The 23627-nt window shown below is 28.4% G+C and overlaps 1 protein-coding gene across 1 annotated transcript; it reads left to right on the forward strand.

Moving 5' to 3' along the window:
- The first annotated feature begins 15816 nt into the window (after nt 1–15816).
- Nucleotides 15817–23091, forward strand: LOC109812558 (potassium transporter 8). The gene is made up of 8 exons (XM_020376548.3): nt 15817–16496; nt 16624–17116; nt 17440–17493; nt 19609–19869; nt 19958–20010; nt 20879–21002; nt 21098–21352; nt 21663–23091. The coding sequence occupies exons 1-8, from the start codon at nt 16458–16460 to the stop codon at nt 22727–22729; spliced, it is 2346 nt and encodes a 781-aa protein (XP_020232137.1). The 5' UTR covers nt 15817–16457; the 3' UTR covers nt 22730–23091.
- Nucleotides 23092–23627: the final 536 nt, after the last annotated feature.

Genomic DNA, 23627 nt, shown 5'->3' on the forward strand with positions numbered 1-23627 from the left:
ACTGTCTTCTACTCATAAAAACTACACCTTAGCCATTTCCACTAATTCTGAGCCACGAACCTATGCTGAGGCTGTGGTTGATGAGTGTTGGAGAAAAGCCATACAAGCTGAATTGTTGGCACTTGAGAAGACTAAGACTTGGAGACTCGTGGTTCTTCCTGAAAATAAAAAAGCCATAGGTTGCAAGTGGGTTTTCAAGGTAAAACACAATGCTGATGGGACTATAGAAAGATACAAAGCAAGACTAGTTGCAAAGGGTTATACTCAAACTGCTGGAATCGATTATCTTGAGACATTTAGCCCCGTGGTGAAAATGACAACAGTTAGAGTTCTTCTTGCTTTGGCATCTAAGTTCAATTGGCATTTACATCAACTGGATGTAAATACAACATTCCTTCATGGTGACTTATATGAAGAGGTTTATATGGAACCTCCTCCTGGTTTGGCAGTAGCACCTAATGTTGTTTGCAAACTTGAAAAATCCCTATATGGTCTAAAACAAGCAAGTAGGCAATGGAATGCCAAACTCACTGCTGTTTTGCTATCCTGCGGTTATTATCAATCACAAGCTGGTCATTCTTTGTTCACTAAATCATCTGGCCAGGACTTCACTGCTATACTTGTCTATGTAGATGATTTAGTACTAGCAGGCACATCTTTGACAGAAATTAGTCGATTGAAGCAAGTATTGGATGAAAAATTCAGTATAAAAGATCTTGGTATACTAAAGTACTTTCTAGGTATGGAGGTAGCCAGATCAACAAAAGGGATTAATCTATGTCAAAGAAAATATGCTCTGGATTTGTTATCTAGTGCAGGATTGCTAGGAACGAAACCTGTATCTACACCTATGGATAGCACCATCAAGTTACATAGTGCTTCTGGTCCAGCTTATGCTGATGTAATAGGTTACAGGAGAATGATTGGAAAATTGGTGTATTTGACTCATACACGACCAGACTTATCTTATGTCGTAAGTCATTTAAGCCAATTCTTGGATAAACCCACAGTTGCTCACTACAATGTTGCAATCCGAGTCTTGAAATATTTGAGGAATGAACCAGGAAAAGGTGTGTTCTTTCCTGCATCTTCTTCTGACAAGGTACAAGGTTTTAGTGACTCTGATTGGGCATCTTGTGTAGACACAAGGAGATCAGTTACAGGTTACTGCTTCTTTATTGGTGACTCTTTGATTTGCTGGAAAAGTAAGAGACAACGCACAGTATCTCGATCCTCAGCAGAAGCTGAATATCGTGCATTATCTCTTGCTGGTTATGAAGCTCAGTGGTTAACCTATCTCTTTGCTAATCTGAAATTGCAACATTACAAACCTATTTCTCTATTTTGTGATAATTAATCTGCTCTTCATATAGCTGCCAATCCCGTTTTTCACGAACGGACAAAACATATCGAGATTGATTGTCACTCAATTCGAGAAAAGGTGCAAGCTGGGATTGTTCATCTTCTACCAGTGCGGAGTGCTCACCAACTCGTTGATGTTTTTACGAAGCCTCTTGCGTCTGGGCCATTTCACTTGAATATTTCCAAGCTTGGAATGTGTAATATACACCTTCCAGCTTGAGGGGGGCTATTAGAATTGTATTAGTTAGTTTGCTATTAATAGTTAGCTGATTGATCTCAACCATTGATTGGTTCAAGTTAGTTAGAAATCAACGGTTGGATGATATAATATATATACTGTAGCTTCCTTTGTTAGCGATTAGTATGAAAATCATTTTCACAGATTCTCAGTTTTTGCTCTAAGCTCCTCTCTCTATTTCTCTCAAATTACTCAACCATGGAGATTCTCAATTTTACAATAATATTAAGAGAATATGTTCGTTTTTATTCTTGTGCAAGTAAGAAAAATATATTTTCTAATTTAAGTTTTTTATATAAAAAAATCAATGAAGATATTCTTTGAGGATTCATTTATAACCATTATATGAATATTGTAAAACAAGTGTAAAATATCTCGTTTTCTTGATGTTGATCCCTTATTTGTACTGTAGCTTCCTTATCCTTTGCTAGATCTATACTACACAAGGATGAGTAGGGTACCTTATTCTTCCTATTCAATATTTCTCTGTGCAAGCTTATAAATATCTGAAAGCCATTTAGATCTAACATGTTACTACTATTGACATTATAATTGTATTGAATTTTTTATTGTAATTATTTTGAAATTACACTTATTTATTATAATTTATTCAAAGATTCAAGTTCATTATCATATATATTTAGTCTAGTTGGTTAAATAGAATGTGTGAATTATTGTATTTTTTTTTATATTAAGATCAATTTTGATGGATAGAAAAGAATTTCTTTATCTTATTTAAAGTAAGTTTATTAAGTATTTAAATTTTAAAAAACCTTATTAGACTAATAAGTTTTTCAATATAAGCTTTAGGTCAGTTGGTTAGACTAAAAAAGCAAGGTTAAATCTTCGAGGAAATTATATCTTGAATATTTTAACCTTAAATTTCAGAAACAAGCAAGAGTATGATGTAATATCCCAAGTGAGAGAATCATTTCATCACATATGAAGGTGAAATCAACAACAGTTATGTATAACAATTCATATGGGTTGCATGTGTGGATAGCATAACATTGCTATCATCATTAAAGAAAGGTTAACTTACCTAGTTTCAGGTAGAATATACTCTCTTTCAACAGTATTTTTTACTTTTTATTTTTATTTTATTTTATATTTAATAACAGTTTGTGAACAATGCATCCTAGCTTTGATTTCATCCATGTTTCAAACCCATCTTGCTTTTTCCATTCTAGTGCTTATCTTATCAGTGAATTCCACTTTATAACGTCTTTGCAATAAATAAAAAAAATAATAAAAAGTAATAATAAAGAGGTAGACCGTCTCATTCATGGGAAACAGAGAATCTTGCAGATTGTGTTATGAGGCATTGGAATTTAGATCCCAAAGGCATACGCAACTTTAATAAGAAAGACTTCTCAAAAGGAAGCACTTTATTTATTTTTTGTTGGATGTATAAGAAAACAATTTCTGTTTTGACGTGACACCTAATACTCAGAATGAGATATTCTGAATCCATTATATAAAAATAAAAAAAATATTAAGGATCGATCTAATCATATCTTCTTGCATAATAGCTTAGCTGATAAACCTAAACTTCATGAAAGAGAATTTTGTTTATAAAAATGGGGGTTAATGTTTTCAAGAAGCACATGTGGCCATAATTGCATTATATATATATAATCTCGAATTAAAATATTTAAATAGTGGGTTTGGTTTCCCACATATATGTATAGTTCCAAATTATGTTTAGACAAAATAAATCTTGTCTTTCTTAATTTTTATTGAAACCCTTAATTTAAAACTTTAAACAAGAAACAAATAGTTTAGAGAAAAAATCAATAGAGATTATTCATTATTCTAACATTATATTTAAATCAAAAGAGTCGGCACAATCTGACGATTATTAGCCAGCTAACCGTTGAATAATACATTATTATGTGGATTTTTGAAGAAAACTAAGCAAATGAACATGTTTAGTGTCAGAAAAAGGAGGTGTTAAGAATGAAATTAATATGCTTTGGACTTGTTTAGCACAATAAATTAAAGTGCAATAATTTAGATTTGAAAAGAAGAAAACAGCTTATGAATTTCACTCTGCCGGCCTAATTAAGACTTTCCTTCTATATATAGCAATTATAGAATTCAATACTTCATTAAATAAATCATTGAAATCTGACTTTGGCACTTTGCATATATATAAAATTGTGATAATAAACCGGATTTTTAGGATTCCCTTGATTTCAGTGGGATATACCAGAATATGAAGGAAGTTGCCTGGGTCATAGAACACCAAAACAAAAAAAGTTACCACCTCACTCAGCTTATTTATTGATTGATTATATTTGAGGTGATAATGGAATCAAGTTTTTCTTTTCTTTTCAAAGTAAGGCCATATAATGGCAACAAATTTTTCTTTTCTCTTCTTTTCTTCCTTTCTTTATAATATCTAATTGAATTAAATATTTTTTAGTCTATTATAAAATACATTAATTTTTTATTTTTTATTTTTATAAAACATTTCTTGTTTTCATTTTTTAATATTTATAGACATTATTTTTAGTTCTTATAAGATATTTTAATTTTTTGTATAATAAGTAAATTTTAGTTTCAATCCTTGTAAAAATATTTTTTTTAATTTTTATCTTTTTAAAGTTTAAAGTTATTATTTTTGATTCTTAACAATAATTTTAAGACATATAAATAATATTTATTTTAAAAAATTATAAAACTTTTTACAAATGTTAATACTAATATGATATTACTAATAATCGTGAATGATACTGTTAAGAGCATCTCACCACAATTTGTGTGAGACAATCAATATGATTTAAAAAAAAAGATTACAATGTAAAACAGGAAATTACATCATAATAATAGAGAATAAATGGTAAGATATTAGTCCTGATAACTAGCTCTTAACAGATACCTAAAATGATTATTTAATTTTTTAATAAACAAATAAATAGTTAAAAATGATTACTTAAGAACGAGGACTAAAAATAAAAAATTCTAAATTTTAGAGTGTTAAAAAAAATTACAATCATAATCAAAACTTATTTATTTTACAGAAATTAAAAATATATTTAAATCTATTTAATATATATTTTGAACTTTTGTTTTTATTTTGTGATTTTAGTTTTGTAATTTTATAAAATTTATAATTTTATTTTAACAGTTAAATATTCCTTTTTTAATTATTAAAAGTTTAATATTAATCATTACTTCATATTATATAAATATGTAATAATTAATATTTAGTAATATATATAATTTAAGTGCTCATTTTTATTTCTTGAAAAAAAATCAAAATCTAAATAACACTAAATTAAAGATTAAAAATATAATATAATATAAATAATAAATATTATTTATCATATTATTTATTTAATATTAGATTGTGATCAATCTTATAAATTTAACAGTCAATAAATAGTCATTTAACGATTGAATTAAAATTATAAACTTAAAAATTTTACAAAAATTATGAAATTAAAATTAAAATTTTTTATTTATTGAAATTATAATGGTAATAACAAATTTTATTTCTCCAATTTTTTACCACTAGACTAATTCAAGTGTTACCGTTAAAATTACAAATTAAATACATAAAATTTAGCGACATAATTATCATGGATGTGAAAGTTAAAATGATTACTTATTGATAATAGGAATTAAAAAATGAAAATGAAAATAAAGTTTATAGAAAATAAGTGAGATGATGGCATCTAACTTTGGAGCACTAAAGATTCGGAAGGAGATTCTAAAATTCATGATGAGCATTGTGGAAATGCTGTTTGTGTCTAATTTAGTGGCATCGTGTACCCTTCCTCGGCTTCAAAATGCATGTGGGACCCACTCACTAATTTCACCACTCAAACCTTCAAATAAAACCATAATATGTGAGATAGTTGGTTCCAAGATTTAACGCGGCTGCATACACAAGACAAGATTCGAACTCCTTACCTTGTTTAAGCATGGATTAATCCCTACCGCTGAACCACATGCTTGGATTCGAATTCTTGACCTTACTTAAGCATGGATTAATCTCTATAGTTGAATTACATGCTTGGAATTTCAAATGATTCAATATAATTCCTAAGAAATCTGACCCTTACTCTTCCTTCCCCTCTTTAAAAAAATTATTTAACGTAAATTTTCTTTAATTATACATGTATTTCTTAACAAATCTTGAGTAACACCATGCATAGACTTTTATTTTTCTTTTTGAAAAGATGAAAAATAATTTTATTAGCACCGTGCATAGACCTTAATATCAAATTATTAAATTCTTAATGAATTTTTTTTAATGAATTTGTGTTTCATATTCAATCAAATAAAATTATTGGTTTGTTGGTTATCAAACTATCAATTAAGAATCAAACTATAAAGCTATCTTCTTTCTTATTAAGGATGATATGTGTCCAATTTATCCTCATATAACGAGTATACATAAAATCAAAGTTATGTCTATTTGTAATTGGAATATTGTCTTTATTCATTTTCATAGAAGGGAACTAATGTACAGAATGGTTAATTAATGAAGGTGTCTCATTAGTTAATAATCTAGTTATTTGACATGTGTGTATCTTCCGATTTACTTGTACTTGTTCATGTTATTTTGTGAGAATCTTCTTCTCCTGAGATAGTTAGATTTTTTTTTTTCCTTTTTGTTTCCCAGCTTTTCCACTAATAAAAGAATTAAATAAAATCATTGACTCTAATTTCAAATTATTGAATTGTCAAAAAGAAATCCTCCCCAACTCCCTCCCTTGAGAAAAAAGAAAGAAAGAAAGAAAAAAAATAGATATTTAACATGAATTTTCTTTACACACTCATCAATTGAGTAAAATTATAAACTTTGTTAACATGACTTTTCTTTGCATACTCAATTGAGTAAAATCATGCATTGACTCTAATATCAAATGATTAAATTCTCAATGAATCCTTCTAATAGTATACATAAACTGAATTTTCTTTCATACTTAATTAAATAAAACCATTGTCTCTAAATTCAAATTATTGAATTGTCAAAAAAATCCTCCCCAACTCCCTTCCTCAAGAATTTTTTTTTTATTATTTTTTTACATTTTTATTCTCTAGAATATCAAATTTATAATTTTGGCTATTCAATTTTTAAATTCATAATTTTAATCCCTCAATTTCATAAAATTCACAATTTTGTCACCTTCGTTTGTTAATTGATAAATTTTTAACAATAATATTTAAACTAAATTTTATTTTTAATTATCATTTTTTCCCTCATAAAAACAGCAAAATCAAATATTAATTATTATATCAATTATATAGTGTTAGATTATAGTGAATATTATAATTTTAATAATTAAGACATTCAATGAGAATACAAAATTGTATATTTAAAAATAAAAAATAAAATTATAAATTTGATATTATAATTTTTTTTTTAAAAAGACGGTAGATATTCAACATGAATTTTCTTTACATATTAAATTGAGTAAAACTATAGACTCTTTGAACATGATTTTTTTTACACACTCAATTAACTAAAACCATACATAAACTCTAATACCAAATTATTAAATTCTCAACGAATAGTATTAACATCACTTTTCTTTTCATACTTAAATAAAATATTAAAATCATTGACTCTAATATCAAACTACTGAATTGTCAAGAAATCCTCCCCCAACCTATCCTCCAAAAAACAAAAAAAATAGATATTTAACATAAATTTTCTTTACACGTACACTCAATTAAGTAAAATTGTAAAATCTTTTAACATGGATTTTCTTTTTCCATAGTCAATTGAGTAAATCATAAACTCCAATATCAAATTATTAAATTCTCAATGAATACTCCGAAAACATCCTATTATTCTACATCATAAGATTTTAAAATTTTGTAACTTTGAAGTGAAATCAACTAATTATCTGAGTCAAATAAACTTCTTTAAGGATGATAATAAAATTTTCTAACCACTCACTTTTTCTATTTATAATATTCAAATCTTATATTTTATTTAAGAAAAGTCAAATTCTTTCATTTAAACCAGTTACAAATTAACATTATAAGTAAAATCTAATTAACGTGTAATGTTACTTTTTGGTTTACAATCTCATTTTATTACCCAAACTCTCCACTATACATATGTGAGTTGATGTGTAATAATATTTAAATTCAGTAAATGTTAACTAATTAATACACTTAAAACATTAATTATATTAAAAATACAAAAATATAATTTAATATTTTTATAAAATAGAGTATTTCATATAATGTATAAAATAGTATTGAATCAACATCTTTAAGATTCACGTTTTAACGGGAGCTTTCGTCGAACGAGATATTAAAAAACATAGAACCAAACAAACATGTAGAACAAGGAATTTTATACAAGTTTAAACGTAGAACACATGGCACGAATATTTTTTCACATTGACGTGTAAGAAGCCTCGAGAAGTTTAACCCTTCTCTCTCTCTCTCTCTCTCTCCCTCACCCAAATCCCACAAGCTATTTGTGAAGAAAGCTACGTGTGAGTGTGATGGAACCACACAGCTACAACCCCTTGCTTGGAGTGGCATGCTTTTGTCTTAATCCATTGTTGGCTGCCACCATAGCCCAATAAATTAACATATAGATATTTGACCACTAGGGTCCCACAGAAATACCCTTTAGGTCTTCTTACATGCCTTCAATTAAAATACAATTTTATTGTGCATTTTACATTTAGGCACGTCATTGAACCTATCATCACACTTAAAAAATATTATGAAAGAAGAAACCTCCAATTAAAATAAAGTGCCATCAAGATCCCTTTCGTGCATATGCTCTTTTCCTCCCTTATTTCAATGCTAAAGCCAACGGAGTTAATAATCGTAATTTATTATTATAAGAGACTTTGGAGATGATAATTGATAAGAAAAGTCAGGCTTATATGAATTGTGTGATAAAGTGGGAGATAAGTGAAAGTGACCCACGTAACATCAAGTGGGCAAATGAAATAGTGTGAAATTGTTTTTTATTTTAACTTTAAGTCTTACGAAGAAGATTCAAATATGTAAATGTATTAAATGTTTTTAATTTTTTTTATTAGATATATATTTACTCAAGAGAAGAATTTCACGATTGATAATAAATTTATTTGATTTGAATAAGATTAATTATGTAATTAAATGAAAAATACTAATAAACAAAATGTTATATATATATATATATATATATATATATACATATAAAAGTGAAAATGACCCTAAAGGGCATTCACCCTTATCCTATGGGGTAACTTGTGAACGTGGAAAGAATTGGGACAGGTGGCTTTATTGTTAGAAAGTAGCCAAGAAGTTATGTTCAAAACAATTACGACAAATGGGCCTCCCCATGGCTTTGCTTTTGTGTTAGGGTGACCACTTTCCCTTTGTCCGTTAAACTTGTGAATGGCCATGCATGTCCTCTCTCAAGTTTATGGAATATCTTTGCTCCACTTGCCTCACTCACCTTTGCCCTATCAAATCCTAATTATCCTCATCTTAAAAAAGAAGCAAACCCCTTTTCCTTCTTTTTGCTTTTTCAACCTAAAATTCTAACCCCTTTGCTTCCCACTTTCCATATGTTTTCATGTTTATATTTACAAAGTAAAGCAGAAAACAATAAGGCAAGTTATATGGTGGGTATTATCTTAAGCAAAAGAAGTATGAGAAACGGTAAACACGCAAAAGTAAAATTAGATTCAATTTCTTGAAGTAAATATATATTTTTAAATTTAAGTGGGTGGAAATAAAATGCTATCCACTACTATATGTGAAAGTGGTGTTAAATAAACCCTAAGATGATCTAATACCATATGTTTAAGAGAAACAAAGATTAAACTTTTTTATATATTTTTTTACAGGAACTTTTATATATTTAGAAAGACTAAAATAATTCTTTTTTACATATTTAGAAATACTAAATATATTTTATCATGTTAATTTGTTTGACATTATATTAAAATAAAATTTAGTTATAGAGTTATTTCACTATTGGAGTTTTAGACATATTTACATTGGTTAACATAGACTTATTAGATTGGTTATCTTGACAATGTAAAAAATGGAAAATTTTTAGGTCAGTTAATGAACCGATGTGAAAAATAATTTTTACATCAGTTACTAGCAAAACCTCAAAATATAAACCACATAAAGTGTGAAGTAAGTTTTAGAAAGAAAGGAAATCTAAAAAAAAATTCTTTGGAGGTGAAGATGGAGTGTGCATGGATATTTAGAGAAGAAAGAGGACTAGGAATTTGATTTAATTGTGAATGTGAAAAGTGAAGCCAGTGCAAGAAAAAAGAAATACATGAGTCGGAACTTTTTACATTGATTCAAAGAATAATTGATGAAAAAAAAATACTTTTTACATCGATTTTAGTTTTAACCGATGTAAACAAAAATATATCGTGATAATTTTGTAAATATATAAGTGAAATGTTGTTACATTGTTTTAAAAATAACCAACATTTTCTTCACATTTGATTATTTTTAATGTGTCGTGTTTCATATCCAAAATGCAAAAAATTTACATAAATTTTTACAAATAAATTAATATTTATTACAAGAAAATTATCATATAATAATATACATTTTATAGTGATACAAAATTTGTTACTAATTTTTTTTACTTACACAATAAATACAATATATGTTAATATATTGTTAAAAAATGTGAATATAAGATATAATAACATACATAATATGTTGTTAAATCTCATTTAAAATTAATATTAAAATTATATGTAAGCTATATTTTAAATAAATATATACTTACATATATTATACCTATTATAATAATTTTATCTTAAAAATTGATCTATCTTATAATTAGAATTAATTAATTCAATATGACGTAAGTTATACTTAACATCCCTTGCTTTTAAGGCAGGCTCTTGACTTTGATATTGTGAAGGGATCCTAACGACCAACATGCATATTGTTGGACATTTATATAAGGCTAACGTCTTACCTACACATCTCCGGTTGCTCATAATGTTCTTAACATTTTTAAGCTTTGTTTATAGGTTCTCCTTAGTCCTTTAATTTGATTCTTCTCCTCTCCATTAACTTCAAAGTTGAAACATCAAAACTAAGATTAAGACACGAAATAACCTAACTTAAGACAATAAATTCAACCAAACAAATTTTCTTACTTATTATCATAAATAATTCATGAATATAATCAATATAGTATTTTAAAATTAATAATTCACTACAAGAAAATTGCCATATAGATTAGTGACACACACCCTATAATGACACTATACATATCACTAAAAATTACCTTTACCCACAAAATAACTATAATATATGTTGGTATATTATTAAAAAGTGTAAGTATAGGCTATAGTGACATACAAAATATACTGTTAAATCTCATTCAAAATCAACACTAAAATTATGTATAACTATATGTCAAATAGAAATATACCTGTATATATTATACTTATAGTGACACTTTTTGTATGTCATTATATGTAACATTTCTTGCAGTGATTAAAAATTAATTTATATATATAGAACATGATTTTTTTTCTAATTAAATATTATTTTAACACATAAATATAAATATACACACAGAGGACACATTCAGGGAAACAATTCAAATTAATGAGTGGTATAATTTTTGTAAAAAAAAAGATGGACGATCCAAATAATTTTCAACAATGCCCTTAATTTCCTCTATAACTTTTATACATTTTTTTTCTTTTGTGTAAAATGGTCATACTGAAGTTCAAACATATAGCCTCATCATTTCAATCTGGCCGATTCTAATGATTCATAACTTATATATAACGATTAATAATAAAATAACAAATAAATGAATGGTTAAAATATTTTTTGTGCATTATTTAATATTGTTTAGGGATATATTAATCACAATTAATTACAACTTTTGTTTTTTACACGAACAATTAATTACTAGTTATTTACTTGCTAATTACCTGTATATAACTGGTGTGTAAAATTAGCATACAATTATATTTTCGAAATATAAATTGACAAAAGTGGTAACAATTTATGCTTTTTTAATTAAGTTATTCAAAATTTAAATTACAATTTTAAATATGAAATAAATAATGTTGAAAAAGAATGTTTACTTTATGTATTTTATAATTCCTAATAAATAAATTAATCAAATATTTTGTATCAATATCATGGTTATAGAAAAAAAATAAAAATAAAAAACTCCCATAATTTCTAGAGGGCACATTTTAAAGTGTGTGGCATTCCATTATCATATTCTGGTTGAATAACTGCCCGAGTCCTAACCTAATTGGTGAAATGAAAAACACTAATTCTCGATACATATCTTCAGGGTTGATCCAAAATCTTACTTTTACTTAATTAATTCTACCTAAAGATAAAGAAACTACCCTGGCTTTTCTATTAAAGGAATCAACAAGTTTGAATTGGAACACATTAAAAGTGACAAAAATCTTAATGTATCACTTGAAATTTGTGCTTAATTGATTGAGGAATAAGGTATAGGTACGTTCATCTATCTTTATACAATTTAGGATAATGCGATTCGATAGAGATCTAGAGGAACAAGGTGCAATCTAACTTTATGTTTGTATTTACACGTAATAACGAAGTCTGGGACATGCAGTTATAGATAATCCCCTAAATATGTTGATAAAATGCTCGAATGCGTGTGGAAAAAAACTTAATTAAAAGAGATAAATATCATTGTAAATTAAAAGACGATTTTAATAGATGTAAAAATGACCTCGACCACCATTAACTTCAATGATCAATCTTAAAACTCCAAGAATCATATTCATTTCTGCTCTACACTAATCCATATATTTTGGGGTAGAATATGCTTCATAATCTTGGATGGGATTTTTATGAAGTCAAGTCACATTCGAGTATGGTTACAAGGATTCTCATCACAATGTGATAATAGAAGTTAATGGGAATTGAGATTAAAGTAAGTGAGTGTATTAGATTAAAATTTTATAATTGTTTTAAGTATAAAAATGTTTTTGTAAATTTTAAAAGATTTTGTATGAATTAAACAATTTTAATTTTTTTTAAAAGATTTTATAAAAATGTAATAACTTTTAAGATTTTTTTAAAAGACTTTTTAATCAAAATTTTGTAATATAAATTTTAATGAATTTGTATTTTAAGAATTTATAATATTTGAAAGGTTTTTGTTAGATTTCAAAAAATAATATGAATTTTTTTAAAAAGACAATATAATTAATAAAAAATAATATAAATGAAAAGATTTGAATAAAGAAAATAAAATTAATAATTTTTTTTTTAATTTTTTCATAAACAATTGATTCTGATTTCATATCCTTTTAAGTAATTTTTTTTATATATAGTTCTTTATGTATTTATATTTTCATTCATACTATTGAATTTAAATAATGTTTAAATTTATGATATTTATTAACCTGTAAAATTGTCAAAATATATTTTAAATTTGATATTTGAATATTACATTTTATTGAAAAGAAACATTTGTTAAAATTTAATAATTAAATTTTTTTTAATAATATATAATATTTAATAGATCAATTTTTTTTAAAATATTTAATAATTAAAAAAATATTGATAAATTATACATCAATATTGACAAATAAAAATATGAGAAGAGTGATAGAAGAAAGAGAGAGAAAAAAAGATGTGTGAGAAATCTAGAGAGGAAAATGAAAGAGAAGTAAAAAAAGGCACGAGAGAAAAAAAAAGAAATAAACGAAAAGTCATGCGAAATTTTAATAATTTTGATAAAATTGTTAGATGAATAAATTCTATATAAATTATATTAAAAAGTCTCATAAAATCCTCCCATCAAAATAATCTATCAAAATTTCTATGTTTTTGAATATCAAACTTTTTTTAAGTGAAATTGTTTTTAATCGAATACTATTAAATTTTGTTGTGCTCTTAAAAAAATTCAATTATCTTAATTAAATATTATTAAATTTTGATTTATTTTTAAAAATGATAATTATCTTAATTGAATATTATATAATTTTTTTAAATTAAATACTACAATTTTTTATAATACAAAAACCTTTTAAAGTTTTTTGAAATTTTAACCCAATACGATGGATACATTGTATCTATTGTGTTTATCTTATATGGTTGGTTTTTATTTTTTATTTGTTTGGGTAGTGTTATTTGCCCAAGTGCATGGACAACATGTGATTACTTGTGCACTCTTTGGAATATATATTTTTCTATGATGGATTGGTGATGTATTATTTATCATGCTGTGTGTGGGGTATGAGATGACTCTCATTTTGAACTTGAATTGGAATGTCTTTGTTAACTGTGTTTGGACCAGCCTGTTTGATTTGAGAATTTCAATGTAATATGTTGACTCATGACACTTTTGTTTTAATCTTTATCTCTCAATCTTCTTTACTAATACTTTTCCATTTCTTTTTATTTGTCTACTTAAAGGATAATATACTTTTAAAGAGATTAATCAATATTTTTATTTAAATATTTAGTATTTTTAACTTTCTAACATTACATTAATTATTGTCCTAAAATAAACATAATATTATTTATTATTATTATTTTTATAGAAAATGATATTTAATGATTAATTAAAAATAATAGTTAATAGTAATATTTTAGTAACCTCTTAACTTTTTAACAAATTTTAATTATTTTATTATTTTTTTAACAATAAAAATTATAATAATGATAACAAAATTTAAATATAAGAACTTGTGTTTATTATCCCAATCTCCAACTCCTAACTTATAAAAATAAGTTAGTTTATAAGTTGTTAATTTTTGTTTTTGTGTTTCTTTTTTATCTTCATTGATTTAGTTAAAATTTACTTTTTACTTCATAACAAAATATGTTTGTTTATGTCATTTTATATTTATTAGTTAATTTATCTTGTAATTTAGTTAAACACTTCCGATTTAATAAGTTAGCTTATAATTTTTCTATTTATCAACTTTTAGCTCTCATAAACATTTAGTTATTTCAATTGTCAGTTTTACCAAATACACTTAAATTAAAATAATAATAATTTCTCCTTACATTCTATGTAGCCGTTAATTTTAACTTTTTATCTTAAAAAGTATTTTTTAATAAAATAAATAATTTTCTATTTTTATGTATTTATTTAATTTTTTTTCTCTTAAAAACATCAAACTATTTTTTTTAAGAAACAACTCTTATATCTTAAAAAAAATTTCTCTTATTCAGAAGACTTTTATTTTTAATTTTAAATAAACTGATATGTACAATATTCACAAACTCACTATCACCCCAATTTTTTTTTAGAGAAATAGGAGAAAATCTTAATCCTTCTAATTGAAGTAAGTTTCTTTTTGGTCAAAATCAAATCTGTGTTGATTGAATGGATATTCACATATTCAGATAGATTTAATGGTGCTTGGTCAAATAATTAATTAATCAATAATTGTACATACTTTTTAATCATAGTATTTTAAAATAAAAAGAAAATAATTTATCACAAAAATTAATATAGTTAATTCTCTTTTTATATGAATTAGGAAAAAAGTGTTTTTTTTTATTCAATAAGAAACTTTTTTAAATATTATAAATGAAAGCATTTTTAGTTTTGTTTATCTCTTTTAATATTAATTTTATTTTTATTTCTAAATTAAAATCTAATATCAACAGTAACCTTTTATCATAAATTTAAAATATAATTTATATGGTCACAAATGTTTAATTAATACAAATTTTAATTATAACAGTTTATTATTTAAAACCTATATTTAATATAAATTTTAATTATATAAAATAAACAATTATTTTTTATATAGTACATGTTAAAATATAAGTAATTTTTAAAATATAAAATTACGTTAAATCATAAATAATTTAGAGTAACACAATAAGAGTATACCAAGAATGATTCTACCAAAAACAGAGAGTCTGATTTTCTGCAAATATTATTGATTATTGATTGATAAAATCGATGAAATACTTCACACCAATTATATAATTATATGAATATTTAATACTAATAATATAATTATAAAAAGAAGAAGAAGAAAAAAAGAAAAGAAAGAGTAAACGATAAGCCATATTAAATGATATTAAATTATGAAACAGTGAGTTATAGACTATCCTTGGTACAAAGTTGTAATCGGTCACACATTTACTGCATGTTGTTGGAGATTGTTAATGCCACTGCTCCCTTTTGCTTTTGCAAGGAATCTCTCTCTTTCAAACAAAGATGATATCATCTTTCTCTGAGAATAGTAACAGTTGTTCAGTTCTTATTTCATTCATATCACCAAAATATTCTCCTACATAGAATCTCAACTACAGTATAATAACCAACACAAGATTAAAAATAAAGGAAGTAAAACACATCAGAACCAAAAACTCACCCTCATCAGTCATCACTACACTACAATACACAACAAACAAAGCAAACAAACACCTTCCTTCTCTTACTCTCTCTCTCTCTCTCTTTTTTTTTTTTGCTTACACGTAAAAACGCACACTCCTCCACCCACTCATTATTCTAATCTAGTTTTCTGAACTAGTCTTTCTTTCACTCCAACAACAACAACAACCCTTCCTCGTCATAGCACCATTCTCCAAACTCTTTTGTTGCTTGTGTTTCGTGTTTGTTCTTCTTTTGTCTGCATTTGTCCCTCTTCATTTGAGCCACCACACACACCCTTTTTACAAATATTATTTCTTATTAAAATACCAACAAAAAGAGGGTGGTGGTGGGAGAAGAAAAAGTAGCAAGGCTTCCACTGTACCATTACCAAAGCCACTTTTTGTCTCTTGAAACTCAATTTTTCCTTTTTCTTTTTGTTTTTTCATTGACCACTTGTTAATTCATGAGGGCCTTCTTTATCTAGCTGAAGAAATAAACATGGTTGCTGTGTAGTTCTCAGAATAGTTCAACCCCATCATGGATCTTGAGTCTGTGATCCACAAGAACACAATCAAGGTAAGACTAAGACCTTGTATATCTGCGTGGTGTGTGCGTGTTTCATGTGGTACTTGGAGCTACTCTCACAATCTTTGCTTTATGATTATCAATCACCATATGGGCCATGGTGATTATGTGATTGCAGGAAGAATCATGGAAGACAGTGTTGACTTTGGCTTATCAAAGCTTGGGGGTTGTGTATGGAGACTTGAGCACTTCACCACTTTATGTTTACAAAAGCACTTTTGCGGAGGATATTCAGCATTCTGACACCAATGAAGAAATCTATGGGGTGTTGTCTTTTGTGTTTTGGACACTCACACTGATTCCACTGCTCAAGTATGTGTTCATTGTGCTGAGAGCTGATGACAATGGTGAGGGAGGGACCTTTGCTCTATACTCCTTGCTGTGCCGCCACGCTCGTGTGAGCTTGTTGCCTAACACTCAGCTTGCGGATGAGGACTTGACTGAGTACACCATAGACAATGGGACTGTTCCAATTGATAAGAAAAATGTTGGGTTGGGGTTGAAGACCTTGTTGGAGAAACACAGAGTGCTGCAAAGGGTGCTGCTTGTTCTGGCCTTGATTGGGACTTGCATGGTTATTGGAGATGGTGTCCTCACACCAGCAATTTCTGGTATTTGGATGATACTATTCGGTGATTTTGATTCTAATCAAGGTTTTAAATTGCGGTCGCTGCAATTCTGTTGCAATTTTTATCATTATGAGAAATTGCAGACAAATGCAACTAATGCAACTTTAATTATTATGGGAAATTGCAGACAAATGCACCGATGCAACTTTAATTGTGATCCCAGAAAATCAAAAACCTTGATGTTGCATCGAAAATCGCAGCTGTGGACCGGTTTTTAAAACCTTGGTTGCAAGCACACCAGCAGTGAACATATATCAAGTCTTGGTAACTAACTCACTTTTGTGTGGTTTTTGGTCATTGTGCAGTTTTTTCTGCTGTGTCAGGTTTGGAGCTTTCCATGTCTAAAGAGCAGCACAGATGTAAGTTTGTTTCTAAACACAAACAATTAGTTTTGTTCTCAAATTTATTTCTCTTCTTTTTTCTTCCCCATAAACATTTAAGAGAGTTGTTATGGTGTACCCACATAAATCTAAGACTTTTAATACAGTTGTTTTTGGGGCCAAATGGCCAATAATTGAATGAGTTTGAATACACCAAGAGTGAGAGAGAGAGAAAGAGTTTGTCGATAACAGTAACAAAACTCCTTAAATTTCCTAGCTTGTCATAGAGTTTCTCAACTTTTAATGCAGTACCCGTAATCTAATTTGTGTTTTAAGGGTGGTTAGACTTTAACTACCATGATGGTTATTTTCAGCTAAGCAATGTCTTTTGGATAATTGGATTCAACATGGAGAAAGTCTTCCTTTTTCTTATTCTTATTTTTTTAAGATAAACAATAAGATTCTTTATTCATTCAGTCATCAAAATTTTTATTGCAGATACTATATATCTAGCTTACAGTTGCAGATAAGACTATGATAAAATGTTTTGAATTTGTTCCCCAGAATTCAGCTTTGTTGAGTAGGTTTCAAATCCTTTGGTATCTTGAACAATTCGATCTAGGGAATATATTCCTACAATAATTTAGAAATTTAGAATAATTATCGTTTTGTGTACTATTTTCTAATATGTGATACCACTGAAGTTGTCCTAGCTGGCTCTGCATTCCCTTGGGTTGATAGGATTTTTGCCCCCTCAATGGCATATATGCTGTAAAGATATTAATTAATAGTGGAAGTATTATAGTTGGGCATCACAATAGCTTTGTTTAATGCGTGAATAAAATCTTAGTTGAATCATCACAGGACTTCCAGTTAGTGGACAAAAAGGGAGAACCAAAAGACAAGTGCATGCACAATTGTAGGTTCTCATAAATACAAATCAGGGGAAATTTCTTTTCTTTGATTAAATCCAAGTCACTGTCGTGGTAAAACTTGTATTTGAATACGTAATTGATTAGAATAAAAAAAGTACACATGAAAAGCGTGGTTAAGATATAAAGCCTAACCCCACTAGTCAGAAGTTTTAACTATAAAAAAATAGTTCCCTTGTAAAGTTAGACTTTCAAGAGGTTATGATATAAGGCATTATTGTTTGGATGAGAATTCAATAAATCTCTGTGGATCAATCAAGAGCAGTCAACTGATTGAATCTGATTGGATACAAAATTAGGTATGGCCACTATTAGACTGGTCATGAACAGTGTCTGGAATTCCACTATTGTTCATATAAATATTCATTATCGATGGTGCCTCAATTAAATTTAGTCCTAATTCTGTCAACTTCAAAGAATTGAGCTGTTAAAATACTAGAATGAAGTCACCCTAATCATACTTTTGATATTGACCTAACTTTTGCCCTAAATAATTTGACATCTGTATCATTATTCTTGTCTTCAACAGAAAATCATTTGAACCACTGTTAATAACCACTTTAATAACAAATATCTTTTATGCACCTTAATTACTGAATTTACTTTGTGCTCCGTAATTGTCGTCAATTGTTTGTTTTGGTTTCTAGCTCTTACTAGTAGTCATTTTTCTAGAGGGTAATGGTAACACTTGGCTCCTCTAATATGTTCTGATATTTCCACTTGATGATTTATTTACCAGGAAAATTACCACTTGCAAGTTAATTAGTATGCTTTTGATATAACTATCAGTCTCTGCTCCAAGCAATCAAACACTAATTGTAATTTAATGGATAGTGTTCCACTTTTTATTTTCTTTTTTGAGCAAAAAGTCTATGCACCAACTGCATACAATTGTTTTACACAATTTGTTGACAAGTATCGTATAAGTCATACTAATAGTGATTTCCGATTGATTAACTGTGTAAAATTATTTTACATTGATAGTGTATCACCATTAAATCCTATATTTTTATAAACAATGACAATATTAAGGTTTGAACCAAGAGACTGATACAAACTATTCCAACCCAGTCATTAGGCCGAACTCGTAGGTTCTAGTGTTCTTCTATACTATGGTATTTGTTCTTCAACAAACACTAAAACTAGATAAATTCCATGCGTTGTATTTGCCTTTTACTCCTACTATTAAATTGGAGCTAATTATTGGTTAATGGTTATGCAGATGTGGAGGTTCCAGTGGCTTGTGTAATACTGATATTTTTGTTTGCCCTTCAACATTATGGCACTCACCGTGTAGGGTGTCTTTTTGCACCTGTTGTCATGACCTGGCTTCTATGCATCAGTGCTATCGGTGTTTATAACATCTTCCATTGGAATCCACATGTTTATCAAGCTCTCTCTCCTTATTACATGTTCAAATTTCTGAAGAAGACCCAAAAGGGAGGATGGATGTCCTTGGGAGGGATTCTACTGTGTATAACAGGTATGGAGCAATTGTGGCAAATTTTGTACTAAACTGCTTTGTGCTTGACATATGCTTTATCTTTGATATTATCATCTTTGTACTCCAGGTTCAGAAGCCATGTATGCTGATTTAGGACACTTTTCACAATTGTCAATTAAGGTACACGAATGATGTATTCATTACTGAAGACATACATGTCAGCACCATTATGTTAATAATATTTACTTGTACAGTTTTACTTTATTATTAGCTAAATTTTATTTATATAACTATGACCAGAACTTTTTACTTCTTGAAGTTGATTGCACCCTCTCCAAAATGAAACTATACTTTTCATTTGCCGAAATGTACAAGAGCTGAGGTTTTATAACACGTAATTATACATTTATTAAGAAAATTTTGGCTTACTGAGTCTGGCAGAACCAACTTCTTTAAGGTCAAAAGTTAAATGCTACATGAGACAAGGTTTGAAACAATAAGAGATTTTATCCGATTAATTATGATTTTAGTCCTTAAACTTTTTTGAAATTTAGTTTTTAGTTCCTAAACAAAAATTTGATTGTTCAAGGTCTCTTAATTTTTTTAGTTAAAGTTTTTAGTTCGTAAACAAAAGATTGACCGGTGAAGGTTTCTAAACTTTCTAAAAACTCGGTTTGTAGTTCCTAAAATCTCATTAAATAGATGAAAATAATGTGTTTCAAACTTTTGCTCAGGGACTAAAAGTCATATTTTTAAAAGTTTAGGGACCTTGACAAGTCAAACTTTTGTTCAAAGATTAAAAACTTTTGTTTTGGGACTAAAAACCAAATTTCAGAAAAGTTTAGGGATTAAAAACTTAGTTAACATGCTTGAACCTTATGGTAACCTTTCTACTGATTTTAAAAACTGTTGATTTCATACTATTAATGCATATTATATGCAGAATTCATGGATATAATGCTTTGGTCGATGATTACTTGATTGGAAGCCAAGGGTTGATATGATAATTAACAGTTTTAAGTTTTAACTAAAAGTCATTTACCTGCAGATTGCATTCACCTTTTTGGTATACCCTTCTTTAATCCTAGCATATATGGGACAAGCTGCATATCTTTCTAGACATCATTCCCTTGAAAGTGACTATCGAATTGGGTTCTACGTATCTGTACCTGGTAAGATCTTTGTGATCTTCTATATAAGCACATGTTCAAAGAAAGATTGGTGTTTACTTTTCTTCCGGCTTACTTTCGTTTTTCCTTCTTCTCAGTAAAACTTAGATGGCCAGTTCTTGCAATAGCCATACTTCAAGCTGTGGTTGGAAGTCAAGCTGTCATCACAGGGACTTTCTCAATAATCAAACAATGTTCTGCTTTGGGATGTTTCCCCAAAGTCAAAATCATTCACACGTCATCTAAGATGCATGGCCAGATTTACATTCCTGAAATCAACTGGAGTTTGATGCTACTTTGCCTGGCTATTACAGTTGGATTTAGAGATACAAAACGCATGGGAAATGCAGCAGGTACTCTATCTGCAAGAAATAATCTCATGATCCCTATGAATATGATAACTTAAATTTGATCATGATTGAAGTATTTTTAAATGATCATGATTAAATTTGAAATATTTTTAATGTATGCTCTCACAGTGTAAAGGATGTCATTCAATCAGAAACTGTCATGTATGTAAGTTTGTTGACTTTTATAATATTTGTTTTAAAAGTCATACTAACCATGATTTCAGATTGATTGACAACGTAAACATTTTTATATTCACAATGCATAGAAATCAAACTATTTTTAAACAAGTTTTTGTTTTCTTTGCTTTAACAGGTTTGGCTGTCATAACTGTCATGCTGGTGACCACTTGCTTAATGTCTCTAGTTATGGTCTTGTGTTGGCACAAAAGCATTTTGCTAGCAGTATGCTTCATATTGTTCTTTGGCTCTATTGAAGCACTCTATTTCTCTGCATCCCTCATCAAGTTCCTTGAGGGGGCTTGGGTCCCCATTGCCCTCTCCCTCATCTTCCTCATTGCCATGTATGTGTGGCACTATGGCACAATAAAGAAGTATGAGTTTGATGTTCAAAACAAGGTTCCAATCAACTGGCTCCTCAGTTTAGGCCCCTCTCTAGGAATTGTCAGAGTCAAGGGAATTGGCCTAATACACACAGAACTAGTATCTGGGATTCCAGCTATTTTCTCACACTTTGTCACCAATCTCCCTGCCTTCCACCAAGTTGTTATCTTCCTTTGCATCAAATCTGTCCAAGTGCCACATGTTAGACCTCAAGAGAGGTTCTTGGTGGGGAGAGTAGGCCCAAAGGAGTATAGGCTCTACAGGTGCATAGCACGGTATGGCTACAGAGACATTCACAAGGATGACATGGAGTTTGAGAAGGATCTTGTATGCAGCATAGCTGAATTCATCAGATCAGACACCTCAGAATATGGCTTAGGACTTGGGGGAGGTTTTGAAGAAGATACAAAGATGACAGTTGTTGGAACTTTAGCATCAAACATAGAGGGTGTAATAAGGATGTCTTCTGAGGATTATGAACAAGAAGATTCTCAAATGGAAGGCCCTTCTTCAGAATTGATAGAGGTTAAGTCTCCTGAGAAAGTGAGAAAAAGAGTGAGGTTTGTTGTGCCAGATAGTCCACAAATTGATCTGGATGCAAGGGAGGAGCTGCTTGAGCTAATGGAAGCAAAAGAGGCTGGAATGGCATTCATATTGAGTCACTCTTATGTTAGAGCAAAAAGTGGATCAAGTTGGATAAAACAAGTTGTTATCAATTATGGGTATGATTTCTTAAGGAGAAACTCTAGAGGGCCAACATATGCTTTGAGTATACCACATGCATCCACCTTAGAGGTGGGAATGATCTATCATGTATGAACGAGTTTTGGCTAGAGTTATAATATTATATCTAGTTTAGTTTTGTAACTAGTGATATTGTATGGTAGGTCAACCTTACACATGATAAATATGGTGGCATTTTGTACAGTGACACCCTCCAAGCTTCTTGACAAGTGCTGCATGCCGACCTGTCGTATTCACCTTTCGTTTTTGTATTTTTCTTGGTACATAAATAAGCTGTGTCTGTAGGGACTAGTTCCCAAAATGTCTACCAAGCTCTATCTTGTCGTCTTGTTCTAGCATGAATCTGAAATGTAGATCATGTTCAAGATTTCCAACAGATAATGTAACGAGTCTTTTGAATGAAAAGAAGAAAACCCAATGGATTAATATCTTTGATATATAGTTTGATAGTGTATCTTCAAATATCACAAATTTTGGCTTTAGTTTCTGCAAGATATTTTTGTTCATTTTAGTTTTTATAAATCTTAAAAGTTTTAAAATAATTCTTATTATTCTATCTAATACAAATATGACATGCATTTATAGATAAAATGAGGACATGTCACGTCATTATTTCAAAGTGATTAATGATATGATGATATCTGAATACAAGTCACGACACCACTAAATAATAATAAAGATCATTTAAAAGAAAATACATGTGATGAAAATATTTTATGAGGTTATTTTTTTATAAGGTTATTATTTCACACACAATTTTATAATGATGAGATATTATCCACTTTAGATCTAAGTCCTCACGATTTTGTTTTTGGTTATCACTCAAAAGACTACACTATCATTGGAATATAAGTATGTTTTATAAGTTGTTATTTTTTCTCTTATTTTATCGATGTGAGACTTGTTTGTATCCCAACAATTTTCCCCTCAAATAAAGGGCCTAACCTATCATAGCAGAATCTGTCTTTATATA

Source organism: Cajanus cajan, chromosome 2, assembly GCF_000230855.2.
Source record: "Cajanus cajan strain Asha chromosome 2, NIPB_CcT2T_4, whole genome shotgun sequence".
In the NCBI taxonomy this organism is placed as follows: Eukaryota; Viridiplantae; Streptophyta; class Magnoliopsida; order Fabales; family Fabaceae; genus Cajanus; species Cajanus cajan.